Raw genomic sequence first — 27,288 nt, 5'->3', positions numbered from 1 at the left:
CTAAATTGTTTGTGACAAGAAAAAAAATCTGCCAATGGAAAAAAGATTGCTTGTATTAAGACATTATTCTCTTTTTAAAGCCATATTACGAGTATTTTTAATAATAATAATAATTTTTCTGGTTCCATTGGTAGATTTTTTTGACATGTAACAAGCAATTCAGACCTCATTTTTGTCTGTAAACACCTTTGGGAAAGACATTTTTCTGGACAGATCAGATGACACTGACTCAAGTACAAGAAGACAATTTTTACTCAAAATACGACAAAAACACTTGATCAGATTTCAGTTTTTGCAGTGTGCAATAAAACATAAGTGTATAAGTAGATATGAACAAATAATAACTCAATATGTACATACTTATAACCATTCAAACAGAAAAAACTGTTTCTCTGTTATGAGGAAAAGCTGCACAGTCGCAGTCAGTGCTTATCAGATTTTGTAATAATAAACCTAGTGAGTCATTGGTTGAAAGTTTACACTCTGATGTGTACAGACCAGCTTTGAGCTTTAATCTGCAGCTCCACTGAATGGATGCAGCAGGAACGGCTGCAGAGGAAAACTGCCCTCAGCCCCGGCTCTCTGCACAAGCATGTTTACAGTTCCCACTGCACTGTTGTGTTTTGATAACCTTTCTTTACCGAACACCCCCCGGAAAGGCTTCTTGGTTGGTTTACATAAATGCATGCTCTCACACACACTCACACACACACACATAAACACACAGAGCTCTGAGTGGAGGAAGCAAAATTGGAGACAACCATCAGAGGGATGGAGAGTGACCAGAGAAGTGCAGGCAGTAATCACTGCAGCAGCCGCAGACGGAGGAAGCCTGGTCATGGGAGTGAAGCAGGAGGTGCTTATCTGATCTCAGCACTGACCAACCTGACGCACTCACCTAAAATAAAAAAGGAAAGATCTAACATGTGCCCCCACCTGAGTGAATCGCAGCGTACGCTCACCCTCTTGTAGAAGCAGAACATAATCACCGGTGACAGTGACCCATTTCATTTACCCTCCTCACTGCACTGACTTTACTCCATGTAAAACGGAGTGATGTGCATAAATAAACAAAAAGAAATAAACAAAAATCATAACAGAGAGAGAAGGAGAGAAGCACAGGAAACAGGTGATCTCAAAAGATGCTTTAATGTAAAACTCAGAGATCTCTGCTCAGACCTAACGCTGAGTTCCGTGTTGATCTTTCAGCTGCTTCATTAGCCTTATCAGAAACAAAGAGACAATTACTTTAATGTCTCTGTGTCGGCCATTACAGCTCCTACAGGCGTCTCCTGCAGCAGCAGGGCCACACACAGAGGCCCCGCAGACCTCAGGCTGTTTTCTGGCCTCTGTCGCCCCACAGGAGACCTCCAATTGCCCCGTTAAGATCCCTTCAAAACACACATCCCCCCTGTTTCATAGACACGGAAACAATTTATGGCCATTATAGAGCATTATAGATAGCATCTCCAAAACTTCCCGTTGTTGACTAAACGTCTGCCAGAGTAGACACACACACACCCACACACACGTACATACACGCACACACACACAAGCCCATAGAGTTAACAGAGAGAAAGAAAACAAAGATGCAAAGGATGTTGTTTGTTGGTTTGGGGCTGGCTGTTTTGAGTACAGTTACAGAGATTAGGCTAAAAAAAGAAGCAAAATAAAACATGAAGGCCGGCTACAAGTTTAACGGACCACCCAGAATCCTGTTTGAGGTGGGTGAGCAGAGACATTTGTCAAGCACACTCACTCAGGCTGCTACTGCTAGAGCAAGAGAGTTCAGCCCTTTGAGCTAGGGAAAGGATGCTGTATGGACTCTGATGTCAGGCCTGTGATGATGCTAAAGTTAATATTAAAAATCCAACATAAAGTTAAAGAAAATACTGAGTTGGAATGGAAATCTATTGTAGGTTGAAGGCAGATGCTTTAAAATACTAGTAGCATTATTCACTCATGTATCAGATTGACCTATGTTCTTTAATGTAGGCACCAGATTTTTATCAAACTGATAAATGAAAAAACAAAAACAAACAAACAAAAAAACAAGCTAACAAACAAACAAAAAAAACACACAAATAAATAAGAAAATAAAACAAAAAAAAAAACCCAAAATGTCATTGTCTGAAGCCTGGGGCAGTTTGGGAAATCTAAAGCCCACTGTCGCTGCACGAGAGCATTTCCTGTTTGTACGATTTTTCACATCACACATCTAAACTGATCCCACAGCTGTAAGTGGGGTCAAACTTTTTCTGAAAAAAGTTTTAAGTTCAAAATGTAACTTAAAGGAGACAGAGAAAAACAGGCTTGTGGGTAAGCTGCAATGCAAGGAATTGTATGACACATAAATAAATATCTAAAGAAAATATTTAGCCAAGAAAACTTTTTTTCTCCCAAAATAATTCTTTCTTTTTGCAGCCTGTGTTGACATTAAGAGGCCTTGATGTTCTTGTCAGAAATAAAGCAAAAAGGGAGAGTTTAAAGAAACAAGAGATGAGGTATTGAGTGTTTAGAGCAGGCGTTCCTGGAGAGCAGCTGGGACAGAGAAGAGGAGGAGGAGGAGGGGGAGGAGGAAGGAGTGTGTGAGGGGGGTCTGAGGCAGCCATCATCAGCAGGCTGAGCTCAGAGCAGAGCAGAGCAGAGGATGGTGGGAGAGCGAAGCAGCAGGACTGGGTGTTAGGGTGTTAGGGTGTCAGGGTGTCAGGGTGCTGCTAGGCCGAGGTCGTGAGAGTCACACTGTGAATCAAACGCCGACTCCTGCAGGTGTAAACATGTTTGATAACACTCACTACCCCTTCAACTGCTTCAACTACGATGGAGACGGATACCCTTCATCCAGCACGGATGAGGAGAAGAAGATGTGTAGACCTGCTTACAGGTGAGGACCAAATCAACTTTTCAAATCTGACATCACTTTATCTACGATGCCCTGAACCTGTTATACCTCCTAAAAACTAACATAAAGAAGTATTTTCAAACTATCATTAACATTTCTCACTCATATTTGGCCTTAAATGTCATTATTTGTTGTTTTAACTTTATAAGTTTCCTTCTTCAAAATTTGGTCACTTTTTTCAATGATGGACCAAACAAAAAAAGGGGAAGAAAAAAATAAAAATAAAAACAACCATCACAGCTTTATTCAGCCCTGACTTATAGCTTTTCTAATGCAATATATGCAAAAACACAACTGTAGTAAGATTAAAGTTACATTTGACCGTTCTGTTCATATTATTTGCTTTCAGTGTAGTGCCAGAGATGATGTCCTTTTTCATGTCAAACAGAGTTTTCTCTTTAAAAAATGTTAAGATGCAATACAGAAATATAGCTTGCTAATTGATAGGTAATCAAAACTAAATTTTCTACCTAAAGTCCCAAAACACAGTTTTACAAGAATACGCTTGTTGCAAAAACGAGATAAACATTTTGTGAAGTTTGATGGTTATTTCTGAATGGATTATGTGCATTCAACTTTCACTGTTGTTTGAATGTATGGTAGGAACAGATACCCTTTATTCAGTACACATGGGGTGCAGTCAATACAATTATTTTTTTTTATTTTTATTTTTTCAATGCATGGCTGTAAAAGTTTTAGAAATCAAAAAACAGATTTTTTTTGTTTAAGTACACCAGTTTTAAAATAAGAGTTAGATTGAGATGTACCATTTAAGTCAGACTAATTTCTTTTTTCAAAGCTGTAGGTTTTATTTTTGCTAAGACTGAGTATCTGTTTAATTTAAAAAAATGAAGAAGAAGAAATTTTGTTAAGAACATTGATAGAAATATTGTCTGAACTGCCTGGAAGAAGTAAAACGATCCGCTGATAGTGTATAAAAGGTTGACATGTAAGTTCCTTGAAAAAAATAACATCTTATCACAAGAAACCAAACCAAAGAGATTCAGGGATCATTTTTGTCTTTGAAAACAAACACTTAAATACTGGAATAGATAACAGTTTTTGCAGTATAATATGTACTGATGCGTATGTGTGTCTTTTGGGCCGACACAAAGTATGCATTTTTAATTTAAATTTTCTCCCCGAATAAATGTGGATGGTTTTATATAAAAGCATAAATGTGATCTGGAAAAACTGACCTCATAGTCAGAAAATAAAAGGACATATTTGACTACAAATGGGCTCCAGAAACGCTGTGTGGCTGAATAGACATTCTTTGTGAGCATGTACGCTCTGAACTTTTGTCAAGGAGGGGCAATTTTTAATTTTGCATACTCTTTAAATTATTTTGTAACATTGTTTGTTTGTTTATTTATTTATTTATTTATTTATTTATTTATTTATTTATTTATTTATGTGATTAAATTGTTTTACTGTGTTTAACTTGACATTTGTGGTAAAGCTATAAATGTGTTGGTATTAAAGTAATAAACTTAATCTAATGTAAGAGAAAGCTGACAGCTTCTGTAGCCTTAATTAACGTGTGTGTTTGTGTGTGTGTGTGTGTGTGTGTGTGTGTGTGTGTGTGTGTGTGTGTGTGTGTGTGTGTGTGTGTGTGTGTGTGTGTGTGTGTGTGTGTGTGTGTGTGTGTGTGTGTGTGTGTGTGTGTGTCAGTTACATCGCTCTGATTGCCATGGCGATCCAGCAGAGCCCTGATCAGCGAGTCACTCTGTCAGGAATCTATGAGTTCATCATGAAGAGATTTCCCTACTATCGCTCCAACCAGAGAGCCTGGCAGAACTCCATCCGACACAACCTGTCGCTCAACAGCTGCTTCATCAAGGTGCAGAAACACAATCCTGATGATAAAAAAAAAAAAAAAAAAAGAGAAAAGGACATCTGTCTGTCAACATGTTGCATTATCTGTCTCAAGTTTTGTCTCTTAAATGTTTAGGAATGGTAATCTTTTAAATTTACCTGAGAGGTAGAGGGTAGGAGAAAACTCTGATGTGTTCTTCTGATTTGAGGTTTTGATGGGTTTTGTTCCTCAGGTTCCTCGGACAGAAGGTAACGAGAAGGGAAAAGGAAACTTCTGGACTTTTGCAACTGGCTGTGAATCCATGCTTGACCTCTTTGAAAACGGGAACTTCCGGCGTCGCAGGCGAAGGAGGAACATGAAGATTGGTTTCCGTGACTCAGAAACACATTTTCACCCTTTGGAGAGCCGGACCAATCAGCACGCACCCAAACCTCGAGGCCCCGAACCTGACCCTGCTCTCTGCCCTTTGACCCCGGACAGGCCCAGGCCGGGCCCAAAGCAGGACCAGCTAAACCTGAACCCCACCCAGCCTGGGAAACCAGAGTCTGAGATCAAGTTTAGCATTGACTACATCCTGTCCACTCCGGATCCACCACTGACAGGGTTCAGATCCTCTGTTCACATTGCATCCACAGGACCACCGGTACACGTTCTGGAGCCGCAGCATCTGAACCTGCACTTCTGGACTCTGTGAGAGGAGGAAAAGACAGAGGTGAGACTTATTTCTGTGTCTAACCCTGGGAGGAGCTGTGAGGACGTCCAGCTTGAAGGATTTTAACTGAGGTAAAAATGTAAAAGAAGAACTCTGTGTACAGGTGCAGTATGTGTGACTTGATTGAAAAGAAACCTGATGCTGTTTCAAAAGATTAAATGTGAACCATACCGAACATTACAGTCTGAAAACAAACTCATGATGCTATAACACTGTTTGTGCAGAGTCCTGTGCTGATATAGACTAGATTAGCAGTACTCTCTACATGTTCTGTATATTCAGAGTAAAAGTTGAATGTGTTTGAAAAGTCTTTAAAAGTCTGACATATCCCAGATTATTAAAAGCTGAGCTTCTTTTTGTCATGAAAGAAGAATTTATCAAAATCATTTGGTTTCATTTTGTTGTCTGCCATTATGTACATGAGAGATTTCCGCTAAACCAACAACAACAACAAAAAAGTTGACATTGGCTTTCCATTTGCCTGGATTGGAATTTAAGCAATCATGAAAGAGGGGGTATAATTCTTTCCTCTATTTCATGGAAACAAAGTAGCCCTTGATGATGAGGTCGTCACTTAAGGAACCTCGTAAATGGTTCATGACACGTTAAAAGAGGAGAGGTCTGCTGATAGCAAAGGCTTTCAAAAAGTTGGCCAATCAGAGGGGAAGGGGGTTGGGAGCAGGAAGCCTTAAAGAGATAGCAGGTAAAACTAATTTTTCAGACAGAGACTGAAAAAGGGGTTAATAAGGAAAAAAAAATAGAGATTTTATTTTACTTGAAATCATGTACTAAGGGGGTACACAAGTGAAAAAAAGCCAAAAGCCTCACATTAAACTTTTGCATTTTTAGTCAATATTAGGTCATATCACAACATGTAAAAGTTTGCAGGTACAATACTGACAATTCTACTTTTTTTAAACCCCTATATTGGCTTTAAAGATCATAAAAAGGCATTGCCACAAATCCCAATCTACATCATAATCATAGCCAAGAATTCCTGATATATATATATACACACACACACACACAATTTCTCAAGAACCTCAGTCATCCACAAATATCTTTATTCCTTTTTGTTTGCTGAAAAACTCCTTTTTCATTTTTAACAAGGGCAATGCATGGTGGGTAAACAATTTCCTGCACAGGACCAATGAAAGTCTAATTTTGGGCGTATCTGGTTTGATATTTTCAAATGACATCTTAAATTAATTAAACAATCAATTGGGAATTATCCACAGAGAGTTCTCCTGTACAGTGTCCTGCCATACTTTAGTAATGCGACAATTATATAAAATACACAAAGTGATTAATTGGCTTTATCTAAAATTGGCTATAATTTAATTAGAGCTAGCTTACAGAGACAGATTAAGGGAACAGTAACATTGCTGTTTTTTCACTTCTTTTTTCTTCGTTTGCCAAACCAGCTGCAGAACAGACCTGTTTTGACTGAGCTGTGTCACTTTAAAATACGTTGTTCCCACATTTGGCTAATTTCTTAGTTGACCTTTTGAAATCCTGATTGACTGACACTTAAATTCTAATCCTGTCACTCCTTATTACAACATTTTGTATTCACACACTTAAAAAAAAAAAAAAAAAGACCAGAGTGTTGCTGTTACATTTCCTGCCTGTACGTGGCAGATCAATCACGGCTTGTAGCCGCGCTGTTGAGGGGACATTTTTCAATTTAACCTTTATATTATGACTTGACTACATCAGAGGAGGCTTTCAGCACACTTAACATGAGTGGCATTTAATATAGCATAACACTTGCAAGGTGAGGCCGAGATGTGACCCTATTTAAATACAAGAGGCCCCTGCCTGAGCCTGAGCACCCGCCCCTCCCCCAAAACAAACACACACATACACACACAGATATAATTAAACACACCTTATGCCTCCTTTGCAAATGCCCCTCATCGATTTTGTGAGTTTTTAACATTCATATGTGAACTGCCCCCCAGCTAACGGCGGCAGCAGCACAAACGTTTATGGATCAGCAAGTTTCCATTAACAAAGTTGTTGATGTTGAATAGCGAGGGGGGCCGCCGCCATGATGCCGCGGATATATTTGGGTAAATTAACTTAGCATAAAGTGCTTCGAGGCGAGCGGGTTCTTTTGAGGCAGCTAAACAGAAAGCAAAGGCAGCAGTCAGGCCCGAAAAGTCAACGCACAGATTGTGTTGTGAGTGAATACACGAGTGTAGCTACTGGCACAGTGTCCCAGTGAATGGCCTCTATTAAATAAATGTTTCCCTTTGATTTCATTCTCACTTAATCCTTCTAACAGTTGTTTATAATCACTCATGCAATAATATTTCTCATTTCTACGAGTGGAGAAATGCGTCAATGAGAGGATATTAAAGGAGCAGCTCAGGGGCAGGAAACAGCAGACTTGCAGGTTAAAAGAAAATTGGGAAAGCGTTGATCTGCAACGTTAATATAAAGTAAATCATAAACACAAATAGGTCATTTAGTCTGGAGAGCTTGTTTAGCTGTGCTGAGGATGAAGACATAAATTTATGACTCATTCTTCTGGTCTTTACTACTCCCCATAGACACGCTGCTATCAGTACATGCTAATGAAGATCAGAGAAATACCCCGAGGACTCTGACACGCACACGTCTCTGCCCTCTGACATTTCCAAGCATGTGCAGGTACAGCACTTTAAGGCTGGAATATGCTTTTTATTTTCAAATGGCTTCAAGTGTGTGTCAGTAATGAGAAAATCAACACAGCATGTCAATCAATGGCAGTCAGGAGAAATGTTTACACTTGGACTGTCCCTGCCAGGGATACGCTAGAAGAAGCTGACTGGAGGCTTTTTTCAGATAGAAAAATGGAAAAGAGGCAGTTTAATAAAAGAAAGCTGCCGACATTCAAATTGAAATATGAATCGGAAATCTGCCAGACATGTTTGAATATGTCACGCCTTTTTGGAGGCATGTTTAAGGACAACCGTGGCTCAGTCAGAAGGCCGAGGGTGTGATCCCAGGTCTGTCCTGAGTCCACACACATTTCTCACCTGTTTTTTTTCTGATCTTTCTGAAAGCAAGAATAAAAAATAAGGAAAAGCCTGTTGAGTATTCGACTGGAATTCATTGTGGAACTCATATTTTTTTAATCTGCTACATGTATGTGTTTGAGAAATCACTGAATCTGTCTTTAAAGTGCTTGAAATGGTTTGTTATGAAAATAACAGAAGATTTTTGTGAGATCTTCACAAGACTTGCCAAAATGATGACGTCATCACAAAAGGATCTTCTAACTGGTTTATGACCTTTTAGAGGAGCAGGCCTCAAACACCAAGGTCTGCCCATAGCTCTGCCCCCCAAAGGTATACAGAGGGCCGACCAATCAGAAGGAAGAGTGTTATTGGAGCTGGGAGCCTTAAAGAGACAGCAGCCAATATTAAAACAATGATTAAAGAAAAGTAAAAAAAAAAAAAAAAAAGTTAGCGTTGGAAACTGTAAATCATGAATACCTTCAACAGGGAGGGACAGTACAAAGCCAGAATAAGCACAACATACATCTTGAAATACTATAGCGGCGAGATGAGCGTAAAGTAGAGCAGCTGTTTGAGTTATGATGTGTGTTTTAAAAGTCAGGGGGAAAAAAAGAGTTGACAGGATCCTGTGTAATAAATGTTTATTTTAACTAATTTTCAGTGTTAAAATTCATGTTTTCATAAAATTCAGTGTAAGCTGGGTATATACACAAAAGTATGGCATGATAATGAAATATGAAATAAAAACAAAATAACCTAAGGCTTCATAAATGTGCCCTAAAAGAAGTCAGAGCTTTACATTCAGAAAACAACTCTGGAGTTGATGATGCTCTTCAGTATGGGTGGGGATCTGTTGAAGTAGCTAGATGTTTTATGACCAAGTTCTGTGCTGCAGAGCAGATCCATTGCACTGAGGGAGCACGACATGCAATGCAACTACAATGCACCGCAGCTCTGGCCTGTGTTCAAACCACCTGGAAGAAATATTCAGCAGAGAGCTGCCATCCAGGAGTGCAGGATGATTATTATCTTCATCATCCACCTCTTTTTACATTTGACTTGACCCCCCAACTTGTGAGTGATCAGAGCAGCCAGCAGAGCGTGCTAACTGACAGCGTGTGGGAGAAAATGAGACTCCTCTTCAGGACACCAGTTTTGGGGGATCCAACAGCTTCGCGCTCACTTTAAGCTCTGAAACAGGAGAAATTAGGTTTTAATTGATGAGCTTACAAAAATATGAATACAGTGCCATCATTAAGTAATAGACTTTTTTTTCAGCTAATTTATGAAAAGTTTAGACTTTTGTTTTACTATTAACAGTTTACTGAATAACTGCAGCAACAAGCAGCATGTAGAATCAGTATCTGTTTGAACATGTTTTTTTTTCTGAATAGCAATTTTAGGCATGGATTTTAAGACTAATAACAACATTCTGAAAAGCTTTACTGACTCAAATATTTACTTGAACAAAAATTGAAAGCATGCATTTACCTCTTTAGGACTCCAGCAGCTCAGTATGTGACGGTGACTTCACAAAATTATGATACAGAAATAAAAAAACAGCACATGTTGAGTCAAACAGAGGCTCCGTAGTCCACTCCTCTGTCTGACAGGCACACCCCTCTTTCTGTTTGACCGGGAAAATCGCTCCAGTCACTGAGCCAGAGCGAGAGGGGCCACCTCTGGGATGAGGCGATTCCTGACGACCAATGGGGAAGCCCCTGGTGTGGGGCCCATGGGCCTCCAGGGGAACAGAGACAGAAGAGGGGGGGTGTAAGGTACAGGGGAAGGGTTTACTACAGGTCATTTTACCATCTGATGTGATGAGGATGGCACATCGAGGAGGGATATTCCAGTATCATTGAAATAAAAGACGACAACTTGAGGTTGCGGACACACTGCTAGTGTTTATTAGAGATCATGCATAAGTCAAACAACACAAAGAGAAAACGAGAGATGAGGCAACTCAGGAGGAGTAGCAGTCGCACAGCACAGCTTCTTTTATCACCATCTTTTCATATAATCCAGAGACGCACAAAGAAACATTGTTCTTCCGCAGAAAAAAAACAGTTTGAGACGACTGGTGGAGCTCTGAGACTTCACATCTCTGATAGAAACCAGGATGATGAAACAGGAGAGGGACGTGTAGTCTTTAAAAACACATTTGGAGGCTTGTTTTTTAATCAACTGAGATAAACTTTACAGAACAGCTGACGCACACACACACAGACGCACACACACAAGCAAATGTTCAACACTAAAGTAAGAGAACATAAAAAAGGTTTCCCTTTCAAGATGTGCAATGTTGATGCTTGTCAAAAGTGTCAAAAGGAAGTGTTTAAGATGTGCTTCCAGTCTCTATAAATTATACCTGACGATGATGGAAAAGAATTATCCTTCATGGGATAAAGAGGACTCTCTTACAGCTTTATAAAGTGTGGACACATTAAACAGACAAGAATACCCAACAAACATAACCATGACAGATAAGATACGTTAGCCAGCAGCGATGTATAAAAATGAACCTAACAGCTTTACAGCAATTTCTCCCTCTGTTCTTTAATATAACTCATTTCCTGTTTTCCTTTTATACAATAAAATGGTTTAAAATACTGATCTGAAGAGCAAAAATATAGTGCCAAATAAGTTATTTCTACACTTCTTCAATATTTCCCTCATTAATTTCATTTGGTTAAGTGTTAAGTGATTTATACAAGTCCAAAGGTAACCCTGCAGTCAGAGTGCGTGCTTGTTGCCGTTCAGCTTGTTGTGATTGTTGCATTAAATGTCGTCAAAGGAGCAGAGCGCCTCAATTGTAGCGCCGTGTCTGCAGCCAGCTCATTTTCTGCAAACAAATGTCACGTCGAAAAAGGTCAGTGGGAGAGGAACCAAACGGAGAAACGCTAAGTAATAACGTGCAAACAGCTTCTGTAGTGTGACGCCGAGCCCGACGATCTGTGGAGGTGTGTGTGTGTGAGAAAGAGAGGATGGTAATTTGTGTGAGCAACCAAATCGTCGGGTGTTTTTCTCTTTCACATCCAGATAAAAAGCACGAATTTGGTCCTGTGAGTGCAGAACGCATTATACAGCGCGATTGATGCAAAAATAAAGATAAAAACCTACAGATACAAACGATTTATCAGCAGATGGGACTCCCAAACTACTTTCGAATAAAGTCAGACAGCAGCTTCAGGCTAGAAAATCTCAGCAACGTAAATCTTGTCAAAAATCTGTCGCTAAATCAGAAAAATCTACAACACGTTGGTGCAGTGCGCAATTATGCCGTTCATGAAAACTACATTCTCTTCTTCCTCTTTGTCAATTTGTTAGATTTTCCTTTCCACTGAGGTACATCCCTTTTGTCGGAGCAGCTGAATGATAAACCCCTTTTTTTTCCTTGAAAATCTACATTAAATCAACATCTCTTTCATACATATGTAGCTTAAATATACACACGACTAATAAACTCCACATTTGTCATTTACAGATTTACAGTTCAACTCAGACTGACTTGCAAAGGGACTGATACAAACACCAAAACAATATCCTCGTAGGTCTGCTCTGGCCTACGATAACATAATATCTGTTCTCAATAACGAAAATGTTTCAGAGTTTGATGTGTTAATGCATGCTTTAAGGGCTTAGGTAAGAAACTGATTTCCTACGTATGACAAGGACAGCAGGACGCTTCTTTTTATAAAACTATTTTTTAAGATTAGCTGCAACATGAAGCTCTGCAGTCCAAACAGGCGGAGGGAGATTCTTCACACGAGAAGCGGTAGGAGAAAGCAGGCCGCCTCACAGTCTCTGACACTCGACATCATGTGCGGAGATCCACTCGTCTGGTTTCCCTTTCTTACGAGAAAATAACCAAAACATAAATAATTCCTTTTTTTCTTGAGGAGAGCATGGGCAGTAGAAATCTTTGTAGTGTAACCGAGTAGTGATGGATCAGAAAGAGGTGAAGTGTGTTTCAGTGTCAGCTCAGTCTCTCCTCAGGTGATGCAGCTCAGGGTAGTAAAGACGGATGAGGGGGGTCTACATGGCGAGCAAAGTGTCCTCCGGCCTGTCAGGCTTCTTGCGGCTGGGGGTTGCCTGGCTTGCGCCTGGTTCGCCACTGGGGGGCGACGGTAGGGTGGGGGCCATCTCTGCAGCTTTGGCTCTCTCTTCCAGGAACTTATCGAATTCTGGCAGAAATCAGGTCAGAAGAAGAAAAATGAAAGAGGAGAAGATGAAGATGGAAACTAACACATTTTCTGATCCCATTATTTCATCCAGAAACCACTTTCTATAATGAATCTTAAAACTTTTCTGACACCAAAAAAGTATAACTGGAACTGGGGCTGCAGGTAATGAGGATGCTTTCTTGTTTGTTAGCACAGCTGAGGAGAAACAGGAAATATGGGGAGTAGATAGTCCAGAAAGACTTGGAAAACAGTCACTGCAACAAGACCAGCAGCCTCTGTGGGGCGCACACCTAAACCTCAACATGGCCCTCTTTGAGGGATATTCATGACTAAAATTAACAGCGGTGCCTCTATCTGACCACAAAAAGAAAATCAGACAGTCAGCAAAGAGACTGGCTCTGTCTGTGCTGTAAATTTAAGTGTTTGAAAACACAGAGAAAAAAGCTTTTTGTACAATAAAAAAGTAAGTACATGAGGGACATCTGACTATTAACAGACAGATTCATAAAAGTCATTTTATTATATTCCAGCTCCTTTTGTTGACGTCATCCAAATGATACTTGCTACTCAAAAACAACAACTCTAAGTTTAAAGGGAAATGTACCAGACTGTTTTTTGCTTACCTTCACTTGTCACACCCTCCTCACCTTCATCTCCTTTCTGTTGGACATAAAAGTAAATGATTTAACACCTGGAGGTTATTTTTGACAAATCCATTTCAAACCACCGCAAATCAGTTAGTATTCAGTTTTCCTTTTTTTGCCCAGAATCGATCAACACCACCATAGATATCTGGAGACATACTCACCAGCTCAGTATTACAGTAATATTCAAGGAGGAACCACTTTCCCCAAATCACCTTAAATTGTTTTAATTTGATGTTCTTTGAAATGAATGTTAATCAAAACAACAACAAAAAAAACTTTAACAACAAAAAAAACTTTAACAAACCAGATTTTTCCAAACTCAAAAGCCAGGTTTCACCACTCAACAATGCAACATGAAATCTCACAAAATGAGCATGAGGCTGATAATCATGTGTCACTGGTTCTGGACCAAATGGAAATCCATTTCTCTTATTTAGAGCATTTATTATTAAACCTTTAATTATTTATTTGACAGATACAAATGCTTGAAACATTCCTACAAAATCTTACATTTATTTTATTGCACTTAATTTTAAGTATTTTACGTGACTAACTTCACCCTCCCCTATTGCAGTTACTTTTTGTAAAGTTTCTTTATGTTTAAATGGGAAAAAGTGCTGTATAAATAAAGATGACTTTTGTTTTACTTTTTTTTTTCTGGCAGTCACAGCAAAGGGCAAACAGAATACAGTTTTACACAATGCTGAAAGTTTATCATTTGATGGATGGATTGGATGCAAACCTCATGCTCATTTCCCACATCTTCTCATTCTACGGTCAGTTTGTTCCCACAGCACACTGTTAGTAACTCGAGGTGGACCCAGATGATAATGTGTGATTTGATCAAACAGTGAGGAAACGTGAAAAAAAGGTGTTAATAAAATAAAATAAAATAAAATAAAACAAAAACTTGAGATGAAACGGGATGAAAAAGGACAAATGAGAGGTTGACAGAACTCCAGGCAGAAATAAAAATCATGATGGGCTCACCACATCAGTACACAGCCACTCCTCTATGTCATCCATAACAGAGGACTGCTGTCCAACACGCTACGAGGCAGCATCAAGACCAGGAGGAGGGGGCAGCAATGCCACAACAGAAATAAAAACAAACAGCCCCAAACACAACACAAACGTGATCTTTAAAAAACTGAAATACAAACTCAAGAAATCTTTTGTGTGAAAAATAAAAGAATAGATATTGTGGTACAATGTGGCACATGATGGTAATGATAAGAAGCAGTCACAGTGACGTAAGGGAGATTACTAAGCACATGCAGCAGCAGGTTCCCACAGTAATCAAAGGCACAGAAATGATCATTTCATCAGAGCATTTTCAAATCAATGACCCCCTGAGTTTAGATTTTAGTAGTGTGAGGAGCAAAAACAGGCTAACAGGCACACACACATTGGAAGAGGCGAGACAAAATCAATGTCAGTCGTGTTAGTAAAGCTTTCAAAAATTCTATTCAGAGCACTGCATCTTTCTTTATAATGTCCATTTTCAGCCTTTGTATACAAATAATTGTATCACACAGGTCAGGACAATGCTATAAAGCTGCAGTGATTATTGCCCCAACCCCTGTATGAATCTATGAGTACAGATTGTTCTTCGGATCCAATTTATAAACTGGTTTTACAGAAATAACGGCATCATGATGCAGATTTATAACAACTGAAAGTGTGAGGTTTGTCGACTCTGAAGTCATAAAGAAACACAAAAAAACCTTTTCAAACAACAGTGAAAATTTGCCACCCATGTTGAATTTTTTAATCCAGACCAAACTGTTCATGCAATTATCTGATGACACTGGTGACTACATCACAGTGAGATAACCCATGATTATAGCCAGGATTTTAGACAGCTTTTCAAGCGTACACCACAGCCTGCTGTGCACCTGACCCCTGAGCACTGATTTTGTATGTAGAAACTGTAGGAGATTAGTTAGCATGGAAAAGCAGCTGCAAAGAATGAGCTGCTCTTAAGAGGGTAAAGAAAACATAAGCGCATGGATTAGTTGAGCCCAGTTATTTGAATGTGGTTTAAATGTTAGAAACACAAATAAACAAGAGCCTAATCTTACAGGCAAAATGGTTCTCTATTTGCGTGATTAGTAGCATCAAGAGGCAAAAGCATGAGGGGAAATCTGCGTAACTGCGGCACATATCAAACACACTCTGTTTCCCTGAGTGGTTAAAAGACATGAGATGGAAGTTAGAGCTCACATGAAAGAGAGACACGTGAAAAGGAAAATAACCTAGACTCACCGCTCCTGCAGTAGGCTGCTGGACGTTCAGAGTTGGAGGGAGGCTGCTGGTGGCTTTGCTGTCTTCTGCTGTAGACCTGGTTCACAGTATAGAAAAAGACTGTTTAAAGCACTGCTAATGCACTCTTTAAAACATCTGCAAGCCCTGTAGTCATATAGAAAATATGACTGGAGCTAAGAAAATTCTGACCAGTCATTTGTTGTAACAAAAGTGATGTCTGTAGTTATTTAGAATATAAGTTTAGTGGCATTCTGTAACAACATGACTCATTAAAAGGCTTACTTAAAGAGGGGTATTGTGCGTTCCTAAATTCTAAACTTGGACACAAGGTAACAATGCTGGATGTTCTAAACACTCAAATTTTAAAATGTCTATGTCCATTTGTTATAGAAATCTCTGAAACTGTAAACTCCTTAAAACAGTTAATTTGAAAATTGCTGAAATGATGAGGTCAAAGCACAGATATCTCCAAACTGGTTCCTGACGTGTTGGAAGGTTGAGCTAAAAAACCGTAACAACCAAAGTCTGCCTATCTCTGACCCTGACTGGCCAATCAGTGAGAAGGGGGTTTGGGGTTTGTGGGTAGCGGAGCTTTAAAGAGACAGGAGCTAAAATGAAGCATTTGACACCGGTGTCGGGCTGAAAAGTTTCTTCTGAGCTGTAAATGATGTAAACAGGAGTACCAGAGGGACAGTAAAAACCCTATTCTTTTTTTTCTTTTTTTCTTTTTTTTTTTACAATACCCCCTCTTTAAAATGACCACTTTGTCCTACAAGCCACAACTTGTACACATTTAACCTGTTCAACTGCTTTCGTACTTCATTTTTTGATGGTTTAAAAATATAGTTCCATCTTCAAACAATCTTACGTCTTGTTTGGTTCCGGCAGACTTCCAGTCCTGGTTTGGGCGAACACGTCAAAGTCGTCCTGTGCAGGAGGAGGCTTACAGCTGGACAGAGAGCTCAAGGTGCTGCTCACGCTGTCTGCACCCATGTCTGTAGAGGAAAGATACACTTTATAGTCTATAATGCAAAACCAATATTCAAATGTAGGAGGCAGATGGCTAACAGAGCAGCGGCTGGATTATATGCAGATGAGTGAAACCTGAGCGAGACCTCATGTATCCTCCATGGTTCATGTCTTTATAATCATAAACTTGCTGTATGTTATCTCTGACATGAAGTCTGGAAAAATAGCTCAAAGTTCAACAGGTCAAAACGAGCAATAACAGATATGTTTTCCTGTAAGCTTGAACTATAATATGTAGAGTGCATTTAGAGTTACTAATCCAACCTAGTAATGTAAGAAATGTCTGTGATGTGTGTTTTCTCAGATTCAGATTTCACATCTGACGTTGCGTACCAAGACCGGCCAAGCGTGAGGCCAGTGTGGCCGGTGAGGAGGGCCTCCCTGCTGGGGCTGTGATAGTCGGGGGCAGGCTGGATGGGGCTGCGTTCTGCATGTTGCTGACCACGGCAGGAGAGCCCGGGCCGAGGTCTATGAGGTTGTCCTCCGTGGCCTCGCTCAGAACCTGGTGACACAAACATATAGCGCCTGTTTCACTCTGTACTTGAGAGAAAGACTCAGGGCTTCTGACCCATGTGCAGCAAATCAAATCCTTTTGTGGGAGGCTAAGGAGAGGCAGGGTTAAACAAAACATTGTACCTTGACCGTGTCCAGAAATATTGGAGGGGAAAAATTGTGGTTTATTGCAAAAAATGTAGATATGATGCATGATGAGAAAAAAAGGCAGAACATTTGAGGATGATTTGGTTAGCTTCAGGAGAGCATGAAAATGTCTAACTGAGGAGAAAAGTTACATTAACGATTTCTTAAGGGGGAACATTTTTATCTCTACAAAGAGAAATTTAATTCCACTGTTTGTCTGGATTGAATACACAGGTTTCCAACCCCAGTGTGTTGTCATTATCATTAAAGCTTAGTTATGTTTAGAACAAAACATTCCCCTTAAGAAGGTCAAAATACAGCAGGGAGGGACAGGGAAGGTTGAATATTGGGGACCTGGAGGTCTACTATAATACCAAGTCAATATAACAGTGATTCATCTCTGAGCCTCCTTAAGCACCAGTCACTGTCATCCTACCTCCAGGTTCATAATTTTACTGCCTACTAAGTCAAAACATGCCATATGGGGTGAGATACTGGTGGAGGAAGCAGGACCCATATTATTCAGCCATGTTTTAACAGTCGCTGTGGGGTGAGCAGCACTGATCGTTTGGGGGCGTCGACAATATTTTCATACTTGCCTGTCTCAGCTAGCCACAGAAAAACAGAAAGGAACAGAAAGGAAGAGACAGTGAATACCTGTAACATGCCTGTGCTGGGACAGAATGTAATGACATGAACTATGGAAGATATAACATGCCTCAATACAACTGGAAACCCATCAAAGAGGTTAGCACGTTCTGACGCATCATTGCTTTGAGTTAACATAGGATTCCATGAAATATTTTGGCTATTTAGATTCTGGTGTTTATCCAAGGTAGTTTTTGGGGTAATTCACAAAGAATTGCAGCCACTGAGTTGTGCATCTCTCGCCATCCCAATCAGTTTAGACTCAAAATCCTGTTCAGACGATTTGTTTTAATAACAGACCTGATAAAAGGCAAAGTTTCTCAGTCTTTCTTAAAAGTTTCTTACAGAGCGAGCTACCAAGAGCAGGTCCTCTGGATAATTGCATAACAATACTATCCAGGTCTTGAACAAGTGGCTCAAGGGGCAAAACCCTTTCCTACCTTGCTGTCTTCTGCTCTACTCTATCCCCCTCTACCCCACACTGCATACATCTATCTTTCTCTGCCCTGTTCAACCCTATTTTACCTGCCCTTCCCTACCCTACCTCCTGCTTTCTAATACTACCCATCTGAGACACTATTAATTCTGTTTGCCGTGTATTACTTCCTCTGGAAATGCTTTCAGAATCACTTTTTTCTTACCCATTTGCACACTTTCAGCAGCTCCAAAGAGTCTGAGAACGTTTTGTACATTTGCCCCTTGGTGTACTAAGACATGAAGTAAGAGAAAAGACCAGCCTACTGTATCATTTGCAGTTCTATTTATGTTTTTACTGCATGAGGATCTGCTCTGAAAGTAACATAGTTTTTCAGCTGATTATTTTTTTAATGTTGAAAAAGCTTGGCAATCAGAAAACAGAGAGGTTTTAAAGTATGAGAAACAATAAAACAGACAGGAAGATGCCAAAAGAATGACAAGCACAGCTATTTTAAGTAAAACAAGGCTTTCAGCACTGCTGTATCTTTTTTTAGGTTACTAGTTCATCCTTTAAGAGTATCACACTCTGGAGTACATTGTTGAAAAACTGATATCAGTAGAACACTACTTTGATCTAGTGACCATATCAAACAGTAGGCCTGCTCTGACTATCCTACATGAAGTAATACATGATGATCCATAATGGGTTTCCATTTATTAGGCATTTACATCTTAAACTCATTGATAACAGACAGAAAACAGCACTAAATCACAACTTTTAATGCAACATGCAGTTTGCGCTACTGACACAAATAACATCAGAGAATGAGAGAAAGAACAAGCAGGTAGGCAGTGATACACACACCAGCTGATAGACCAACTGCTGACTCACCCCATTGTTGACACTCTGAGCTGAAGACCTCCCTGACCTGAATCTCTCATACCTGAGGCAAAGACACAAAATGAGCAAGAACTCTTGAGTTTACTTAGTCTGTGCAAACAAACCAAGATGTCATTTTTCAATGTGTTTTTCAGTGAGTCCTCACCTTTCGTAGCGTAGGAAAATGTTATTGAGGTCATCGTTGACGTGAAGCAGCTCCTCGGTCACCGCCTCGTTGGAAACACAAGAGATGAGCTCCACTATCCTCTGCTGCATCGCTCTGCAAGTTCTGTTCAGCTCCTACACACACACACACACACACACACACACACACACACACACACACACACACACACACACACACACACACACACACACACACACATTTAAATAGTGCACACAGGCAGAAAAATACACACAAAATGTGTTGACCTCAGTTCAGTTTTTCTCTTGCTGATTTCTGCAACTTTTTGATAAATTAAAAACACTGGCACTAATATCTGTTTGTCCACACACACTGGAGACTTGCCTGTAGTAGCTCATAGTCTGAAGCATCCTCTTGTCCAGGAACCATCTCAGTCAACATCTCTGACATCACCTTAGTGTTTCCACGAACAATGTCCAGTTCACTGCGCAGCCGACAAATCTGGGTATCAGGGAGACATGTAAATCAAGAATGAGTTTATTATCAGACATATCAGGATTTTGGATTTGTATTAAGTAGTCACACGATGTAAACCAAACGCATGCACCTTTCTACACACTGTAAAAAGCTAACTCAGCTGCATAGAAATATTTTGAAGTGTCAGACAGAAGAGACACATTACTGGAGGTGCACTAGTAGTAGAAGAGCACCTAGTAGAAAAAAACATTTTACCTGTTCAGGAGTTGGGTTGATGGCCCCAGATGCATGGATGTTGGGGACCTGAGGGGCGGTGTAGGCTGGTGGTACAGCTTGTGGAGTGGGCTGAGTTGTAGCGCTGTACTTCTGAAGAGCGGAGTCGCCCTCTGGAGCTGTTGCTGCCTAAAAAGGACAGAAAAGGATGCAAAATTAAGCGTGTGAGAGATTATCAGTGTAGATTATCAAACTCTGTTCAGTCCGTGCACAGAATCTTCTGTCCACACTTAAGCTGCTTGTGTGTGTATGACCCCTCCTACCCTCTGGGGTGTGTGTATGGGTGACAAGGTCTCCAGGTCTGACATGGGGAACTCGATGCCTTTCCTCTTCAGCTCCTCGTAGATTTGGACAACACCTGTGAGGTCTGGACTGCTCCTGAATGCATCAGCCCATGCCTGCAGAGGAGAGATTTAACAGGAGAAAAAAAAAAGACAGTTAAAGTGAAAGCTGACATGACAAACAAAGCTGGGGATGTCAGTGTGATAAAAGAGACCTATCCTCTGATCACTCCTGGTTGTCAGGCTTCAACACATTCAGTCAGCTAACATCAAAGACTCCTCTCTTTCCCATGAGTGGAGAGGATAAAGCCAAAAAAGCCAGGAAAGAGCGTAAAGACGTGACACACTTTTGAAAATGAGAACTTTGAAGGAGGTCCTCATCCAAACATGTACAACTGAGTCACTTCATCTGCAAGCCAGTTAGCTCTACTATTCAAATTTCTTCCTTTCCTCCTAAGTTGGGCTCAAATAAATGAACAAGGCATGACTTCAAACCAAACTGCTGTTAGCGCTATTGACTGTGTACACAAACTCTATCCTAACAACTCCAGGGCACACACATCAGCAGCAAAGAGATGAGACAGGTTGTAAGGGAGCGGCCTGACACAACCGCAGTCTGTTGCCCAACAGAGTATTCCACATTGTGATAAAGGGAATGTCAACAATACTCCTGCTGTTGTATAAAGGGAGTGCTCTTTAGTCATTTTCCCACAGAATTTCTTCCCAGCTCACCCTGCTCCTCACAAACCTGTCTTTCTAATGACCAGACAAACAAAGACTATGTCAGAAGCGGTTATATTCCCCCTCCGTTCCTCCCCGCTGTGGTGACATGGTTTCCCTGGGGGAAATAAGAGCAGCAGACATGTGCCCAGCAGGGTTACCTGAGCTGCGACAGGTAACTAGAGCTGCTCCTGGCTGCAACTCCAGAGACACTGTACTTTACCTGAGGCTGAGCTTGGGGATGACAGGAGGCCTGCTGAACAGCCACACTAACTGTAACAAACACCTAAACTCTACATCACCTCTCATTTACAGATTCAATTAGAGGCACAAGGTTTCTGTCCCAGCACTGAAAAAGGAAATACATACACTGAAAATGACCTAACTGAACCTTAACTTTGTCACAATCAGACGTTTTATTTTACCCTTATCTCACCTGAATCAGGGCGAGGACTTTATCTTGTACGATTGTAGGTGGATTGTTTTTAGGTGAGATGATTTTTACGAGCACACCATCCACAAAATCTCTGCTGGTGACCAGAGCATGAAAACGATGGCCGCAGTTTTTCACGCACGTCTCCAGAACCTGAAATGAGGGGGACAAAAAACTGCTGTCAAAATGTGCTTATGTTTGGTAATTAGTGAAGAAAAAGAAAAAAAAACAAGCATGTTGTTTTAGATTGCAAATTTTGTATAAATACATTTAATGCCATGCCAAAGAATAGCTTCCAGTTGATTTTAAGACATAATTTTACATTTTGTTCAAGACAGAAACCAGATCTCACCTCAACTGACAGATTGCAAGCTACATTACCGGACACAACTAAAAAAAACCCACTGTGTGTACTGTAAGCAAAGTGAGGATAAGCTCTGCTTGCCCATATTTAACTCACCGTTAAAGCCAACATAACCTCTCTATAGTTTCTGTTGCCATTCAGCCTCTTCTTTACAGCTCTAATGGCATCCTTTGGCCTGCACACACACACACACACACACACACACACACACACACACACACACACACACACACACACATACATAAAAGTAAAAGCCCACAGTTAACACAAGGATAGCACACTCTGTTAATAGCTTTTAATTGCTCTAGTAAGTTATTCCAAGAAGAGCAAACACAGTTACTAGGAACCTAAAGACAAAAGGCATTAAGGGAATTTGAGACGCTGACAGGATGATGAAGCCGAGTGCAAAAAAATTGGTTAGCTGGATACCAGGTGCATGCACATGTCAATGATTGTGAGACTGTTCACAATGTTTTGATTTCTAACTTTTTACTATCAATAATTTACTTTAAAAGTCTCTGCCAAACCCTGACATGTCAAACCAGCTGCACTGCAATGGGTGTGTGACACCACTAACAGAGGGAAAAAGTAGAGTCAGACCTCTTTACATAGATCACTGATACACAGCCCAGTCTGCAAGTCCAGACCCACCTAAGCCAGTTTACAACCTGCTAATCAAACAAGGTCTGGACTTCACACACCAGCTTAAACACACAGTACAAGGTTAATGGGGGGATGAGATAAGCAATGAGGCCTTGCATAAATCCACTTTGCCCAGCCAGAGCCAGGTTTCTTCTCTTAAGACTGACACAAATAAACACCAGAGAGAAAAAAGAGTGATCCCGATTGTGTTTTTATCGGCTTAAATTGCATTCAGTACACGAAAGGACGACGGAACTAATCTAGCACGTATAGGGGAGAAAATCAATTATGGCTATAGAAACAGATTGTTTTTGTCTGGTTTACTCACCCATCCTCTGTTTCATTGATGATGTCACATATTTCCATGTTAAGGGTCCAGTCTTCACTTGGCAGAGAGCCATCAGTTGCCCTTTCTGTTAAACACATATGTTTAGCTGAGAGAATAACCCATAAAAACGCTACAGCAAAGCAAAGCAGATCAATTAAGTAAATGACGATGCCTGGTGGCTAGCTTACTGTTAGCTAACTAAGCTATTTTCGTCATTTGAGACATATTAACCTGGATATTTTTAGGTCTTAAAAGCCAACCGAAGGAGTGTCAGTGACAGATAATAAACATTGTATTTGTAAAAGATATTTTTAGCACAATGACAGCCGATATTACCGCCACTACTAGTTAGCTAGGTTGCTAATGGCTGCTTCCAGCTGTAACGGTAGAGACTCATTCAGGGGCGCTAGCAGGCTAATGAACCGTGCCCGTAACAGACTATCACGCGGAATAGATTTATTTAGGTCAAATAAGCACTGTCTCCGCACAACGTCGCATCTTCAGCTTGTAGGAACTCACCAATACAATGCCCGACAGGGGTACTGAAAGGATTTCCCAAAAGGAACTCCATCTTGCTCGACAACAAACAAGTCAGTCCATGGGATGATGATGATACATGAGGAAACGTCCGTCAGGTCCCGCCCACATTGGATAGTGATTGGTGCAGAATTTCTGACCTTAAGTATGATTGGACAGCCTACATGTCCAGCAAATATGTCAGGCGATTGTAAATAAAAGGCACCAAAGGTGGCATCAATAAAAATTCAAATGGGTATCGTATGACTGTGGCACCCGTCCTCCTCGAAAATCATGCAGATAAAAGCTATGCACGACCAGTAAAATCATACATTGGTAACCTTGGCTCAAACATGTTGCTCAATAAAAAGGACAAAGAAAAAAGTGAGTCACAGTGTGCTTGTTTAATATCTTTGATTCATTTGAACCCGAAAGCAACAAAACATACAGGCATGTTTACTGAAATTACAGAATGGGCTTTATTTTTAGATCTACAGCTTATATTTTGGAGAACCAGAACCCTAAAATTCAGATCTTATGAAAAACCTTGCTAGTACAGCTTTCAATCGTCCCATGATTTACCATAATGAAGATAAGAAAATGCATACAACATAAATAATGATGACTTTGTTTTTACACTGTTTACAGTACATAATCTGAATGTAACATGAACTGCACATACATGTTTTTTGCATGCAGTGTACCTTATCAACACAGAATGGGTGGTATGCTGTTAGAATAGCATATGCATTTTGCAGGCTTTAGAAGTAGCACACAGAGAAAGCTGGCATGGAATTAACATTCCACAACCAAACAGACAACAACATTAGTCATCATTCTCATAAGCTGAGTCCAAAATGTCACGGCTGACTGAGAACTGACTGAAAACTCAGTGAAGGGTGTCACCCTCGCCAGCTCCCTTGAATCAACACTGCAAAAAAAACAGCCAATATGTTTTTCAGAGTGAGATAACTCAACTGTATAACAGATGACAGAAACAGCAGCTGTTTCTGCTCAGTAGTAGGAAAGGGGTATGTTGTGTTAGCCTGCAAGGATGTAGAAATATGAAGATTGTGGTGTTTCTTAGTAGGTTGGCAGATTTCCTTGATGCTCTTTGAGAGATAGATGCATGAGTTAGTCCTTCTCAGTCCTGCATGAGTTTACGTTTAACAGTCGAACTCTCAGATGTGAGGTGAACAAAAAGAGCTCCTGCAGCAGTTCGCGCCCTCAGTTCATACATGTCATAGTCGTGAGCCCACTCCACATTTCCCCATTGCCTGATCTGTGCAGGGGGAAAGCAAATGTTTAAATCATAGAGAATAAACAGTCTGCAATAAAAAGATAGGCTTTTGTGTTTGTAGTTGTATCACCTTAATGACACAATATACAGCAGGTAAAGGCAGAAATATGCTGACTTTTTGAAAAAGTTACGGAACCTCTACATTTGCAGAATTATAAGCAAAAAAATATCAGCACTTGCTATTAAGTTCAGACTTTCAATGTTTAAAATAAACAGCAGCTTGCAGAAATGAATGTGTTTCAGCCAAATGTTTTCACCAGCACTTCCATTTTTATATTTGCAGAATTGCCTGTGAAACTAACTAGGACTCTAAAGAGCAAATTCAGCCTTTTCTGTTCATCGTACAATGTTTGTTTCCAGGTGAGGCTTCATAAGAGATATGCCAACAACAGGAGAGGGTGCTGTTCTTCCAAAGTAGATACTACAGAATCTATTCAAGTCTCTTTTACTTTGTTCATTACAAGTAAATAATCTGAGCAAAGAAGTGAGAGAAGAACAAAGATTTATGGAAAAAAAATATCAAGGCAAACACAGAAACAACCAATAGCTGTTACAAGATAAACACCACACTGCAACCAGTCCCCTACCTGGTACTCCTCCTCCAGTCTGGAGAGCAGCACGGCCTGTTCCACACTCAGATGTCTGTCAATAATCCCCATCGACAGCACAACAGATTTCAGCTGGGTGATCACATACTCAAGCCCTGCAGAGAAAATGACAAATCCTGTATTACTCTTCTACAACATCTTAACAACTTGTTGCTATATTCCTACTACATCAATATGATCATTTTTAATAGGTGCCTGACAACAACAATAATCAGTATATCGCTTCTATATTAAGATACAGTTTTATAAAAACCAGTGAAACTGCTCATTTTTGATCAGTCTGGATCTACCTGTCATGGACCAGAAGTTGTAAGAGTTCAGGTGTTGCCGAAATGTGTCTTTGGTTGCCTCTGGGATGTCAGGACCCAAAATACTGGACGAGGAGCCAATGGTAACATTATATCTGCAATTACATAGTGGGAAAATAGGTGATTGAATAATGACCTAATACAAATTCAGGTAAAGAAATTACAAACTCTTACCATTTTGAGGTGCTTTAGTTTTATTGTCTTGAAAAATGTAACAGTGCCATTACCTGTTTTCAATCCACTGCAGCACAGGGTCCCACTCATACTTCTGTAGCTCAACCAAAGCATGGGGCTCTTCCACTCTATAACTACACAAAGCATGAAACACCATAATCATGTTATTTGAACTCAACAAGTTAATCAATCACTGCATATAATCATCACTGTGATTTAAACATAGAGTCATCAAGTTTAATCAAATGAAATAACTCCAAAATTTTCAAAAACAGTCTGTAATCCTGTTACTGAAAGCAATGCTTGAAAATGAGCATTAGCCATGTAAGAATACCCTGAGAAATAGCTTATCTACTACCAAAGCACTGTTCTAATTCTCACTGCTTAATGTAATAATGAATAAGCTGTTTACCAGATAGTGTCGGTTTCCAAGAACTTCAGGGCTGCATTGATCATTTGGTTCTTGTCACGTTGAGTGGGATTGTCCAGGGCTGTGTTGCACAGTGTTGTCTGAAAGAAGATTGTAACCAAAATAAATCATTTAAAGTGAAAATTTTAATTTAAGTTTTATCCTAACTTAGATTTGTATAACACAAAAGGCTTCAAACACCCTCCAGTCCCTATATATGCCTTACCAGGTGCATGGTGTAAAATTTGAGCGTTTCTCTTTGAGCATCCCACTCAGTTGCCACGGCAATAGCCAGAGCTTCATTTGGCACTGTGAAGAGCTTCCCTCCAGGAGTTTTTAGTTTCCTTCTGTCTAAGTTTATTTCAAACACACCACCTGCGTGGAAATAAACCATGTTAAATGAGTTACGCAAAAGGATAACACAGGTCAAGCATACTCGATCACAGAGCTACCATGTCTGGCATAAACGTGTGGCACTTACCTTCCCCTTGGGATATACTGACATCTTGATAAAATCTTTTTCTTTCTAAGAATAGCAGAAACATATAATCAGTTCACACTGTGGCACAGATACATTGCTGTGGGGATTTCTATCCACATTGAACATCAGTCTTACCTGCTGATGCTGTGGAGTATTTTTGTGCTAATCCAAGGTGCTGGTTTCTTGGGCACACTTTAATAAGTGACAGCGTACTTCCAAACTGATTCTGAAGTCTTAAAAGTCCCCTTAACATTGTTGAAACTTGTGAATATGTTTGTTTCCTTTAGAGAAGCTAGCTACCTATTTCTGCTTGGCGGCCTTTTCGTGTCCGTAGTACGTTAGTTGCATCAAAGCAACATTTTTCTGCGTGTTTCGCAGTCACACGAGTTTTCGTACTGAGTGGCTTTCCAAAAGCGTCGTTTTGTAAATGTGTAAAGGCAAATAGAGCACCCTCAGCTTTCACGTAGCAGCCTGTTTGAAAGCACGCGTGTGACCTTCTGCGTTGACAGCTTTCGTTGCCATTACGTCACATAACTGGGAAATGTAGTTTCGTAAATGGTTTCGTCTTACGAAACACAACGGCAAAAAAACTACAACCAAATACTCCCACAAAGCCTTCCGCGGGTTTGACCAATGAACATCAAAGACTTTACCCAGGTGAACCAAGCTAACC

At 40.2% G+C, this 27,288-nt stretch overlaps 3 protein-coding genes across 4 annotated transcripts; 1 reads left to right on the top strand and 2 right to left on the bottom strand.

Annotated features, from left to right (window-relative positions):
- The first annotated feature begins 2,777 nt into the window (after window positions 1-2,777).
- Window positions 2,778-5,415, top strand: foxl3 (forkhead box L3). Its single transcript, XM_074664076.1, has 3 exons — window positions 2,778-2,884; window positions 4,577-4,745; window positions 4,954-5,415. Exons 1-3 carry the CDS (start codon window positions 2,778-2,780, stop codon window positions 5,413-5,415), a joined length of 738 nt encoding a protein of 245 aa, XP_074520177.1.
- A 4,919-nt stretch (window positions 5,416-10,334) lies between these two features.
- Window positions 10,335-23,460, bottom strand: tom1l2b (target of myb1 like 2 membrane trafficking protein b). Of its 2 annotated transcripts, XM_074663088.1 has the most exons (15): window positions 23,339-23,460; window positions 22,820-22,904; window positions 21,946-22,024; window positions 21,489-21,638; window positions 20,315-20,449; window positions 20,034-20,180; window positions 19,686-19,802; window positions 19,323-19,456; window positions 19,169-19,220; window positions 16,906-17,074; window positions 16,412-16,538; window positions 15,544-15,619; window positions 14,266-14,325; window positions 13,252-13,288; window positions 10,335-12,628 (listed from the first exon to the last, which is right to left on the bottom strand). In XM_074663088.1, exons 1-15 carry the CDS (start codon window positions 23,388-23,390, stop codon window positions 12,480-12,482), a joined length of 1,569 nt encoding a protein of 522 aa, XP_074519189.1. In that variant the 5' UTR covers window positions 23,391-23,460; the 3' UTR covers window positions 10,335-12,479. The 2 variants fall into 2 exon arrangements, with proteins under 2 accessions (XP_074519189.1, XP_074519190.1); XM_074663089.1 differs by lacking the exon at window positions 14,266-14,325.
- A 269-nt stretch (window positions 23,461-23,729) lies between these two features.
- Window positions 23,730-27,156, bottom strand: atpaf2 (ATP synthase mitochondrial F1 complex assembly factor 2). Its single transcript, XM_074663162.1, has 8 exons — window positions 26,751-27,156; window positions 26,616-26,660; window positions 26,361-26,509; window positions 26,138-26,235; window positions 25,779-25,859; window positions 25,534-25,646; window positions 25,223-25,338; window positions 23,730-24,617 (listed from the first exon to the last, which is right to left on the bottom strand). Exons 1-8 carry the CDS (start codon window positions 26,866-26,868, stop codon window positions 24,480-24,482), a joined length of 858 nt encoding a protein of 285 aa, XP_074519263.1. The 5' UTR covers window positions 26,869-27,156; the 3' UTR covers window positions 23,730-24,479.
- Window positions 27,157-27,288: the final 132 nt, after the last annotated feature.

The sequence above is a fragment of the Halichoeres trimaculatus genome, unplaced genomic scaffold, assembly GCF_033239565.1.
Source record: "Halichoeres trimaculatus isolate MK-OKI-2021-1 unplaced genomic scaffold, fHalTri1.1 fHalTri1_scaffold_23, whole genome shotgun sequence".
In the NCBI taxonomy this organism is placed as follows: Eukaryota; Metazoa; Chordata; class Actinopteri; order Labriformes; family Labridae; genus Halichoeres; species Halichoeres trimaculatus.
Note: the sequence above shows the minus strand (reverse complement) of the source record. Positions and strands in the feature narration are given on the sequence as shown.

What these genes read in the sequence shown, in the direction of transcription:
- foxl3 (XM_074664076.1), top strand. Translation starts at nt 2,778, where the DNA reads ATGTTTGATAACACTCACTACCCCTTCAACTGCTTCAACTACGATGGA. An exon ending in ATGTGTAGACCTGCTTACAG is followed by an intron (nt 2,885 to 4,576) that starts GTGAGGACCAAA and finishes TGTGTGTGTCAG; the next exon opens with TTACATCGCTCTGATTGCCA. An exon ending in TCAACAGCTGCTTCATCAAG is followed by an intron (nt 4,746 to 4,953) that starts GTGCAGAAACAC and finishes TTTGTTCCTCAG; the next exon opens with GTTCCTCGGACAGAAGGTAA.
- tom1l2b (XM_074663088.1), bottom strand. Translation starts at nt 23,390, where the DNA reads ATGGAGTTCCTTTTGGGAAATCCTTTCAGTACCCCTGTCGGGCATTGT. An exon ending in CTCAGAGTGTCAACAATGGG is followed by an intron (nt 17,075 to 19,168) that starts GTGAGTCAGCAG and finishes TTGTGTCACCAG; the next exon opens with GTTCTGAGCGAGGCCACGGA. An exon ending in CTGCCGGAACCAAACAAGAC is followed by an intron (nt 15,620 to 16,411) that starts GTAAGATTGTTT and finishes ACTGTGAACCAG; the next exon opens with GTCTACAGCAGAAGACAGCA.
- atpaf2 (XM_074663162.1), bottom strand. Translation starts at nt 26,868, where the DNA reads ATGTTAAGGGGACTTTTAAGACTTCAGAATCAGTTTGGAAGTACGCTG. An exon ending in ATACTCCACAGCATCAGCAG is followed by an intron (nt 26,661 to 26,750) that starts GTAAGACTGATG and finishes TGCTATTCTTAG; the next exon opens with AAAGAAAAAGATTTTATCAA. An exon ending in GACTGGAGGAGGAGTACCAG is followed by an intron (nt 24,618 to 25,222) that starts GTAGGGGACTGG and finishes CCCCCTGCACAG; the next exon opens with ATCAGGCAATGGGGAAATGT.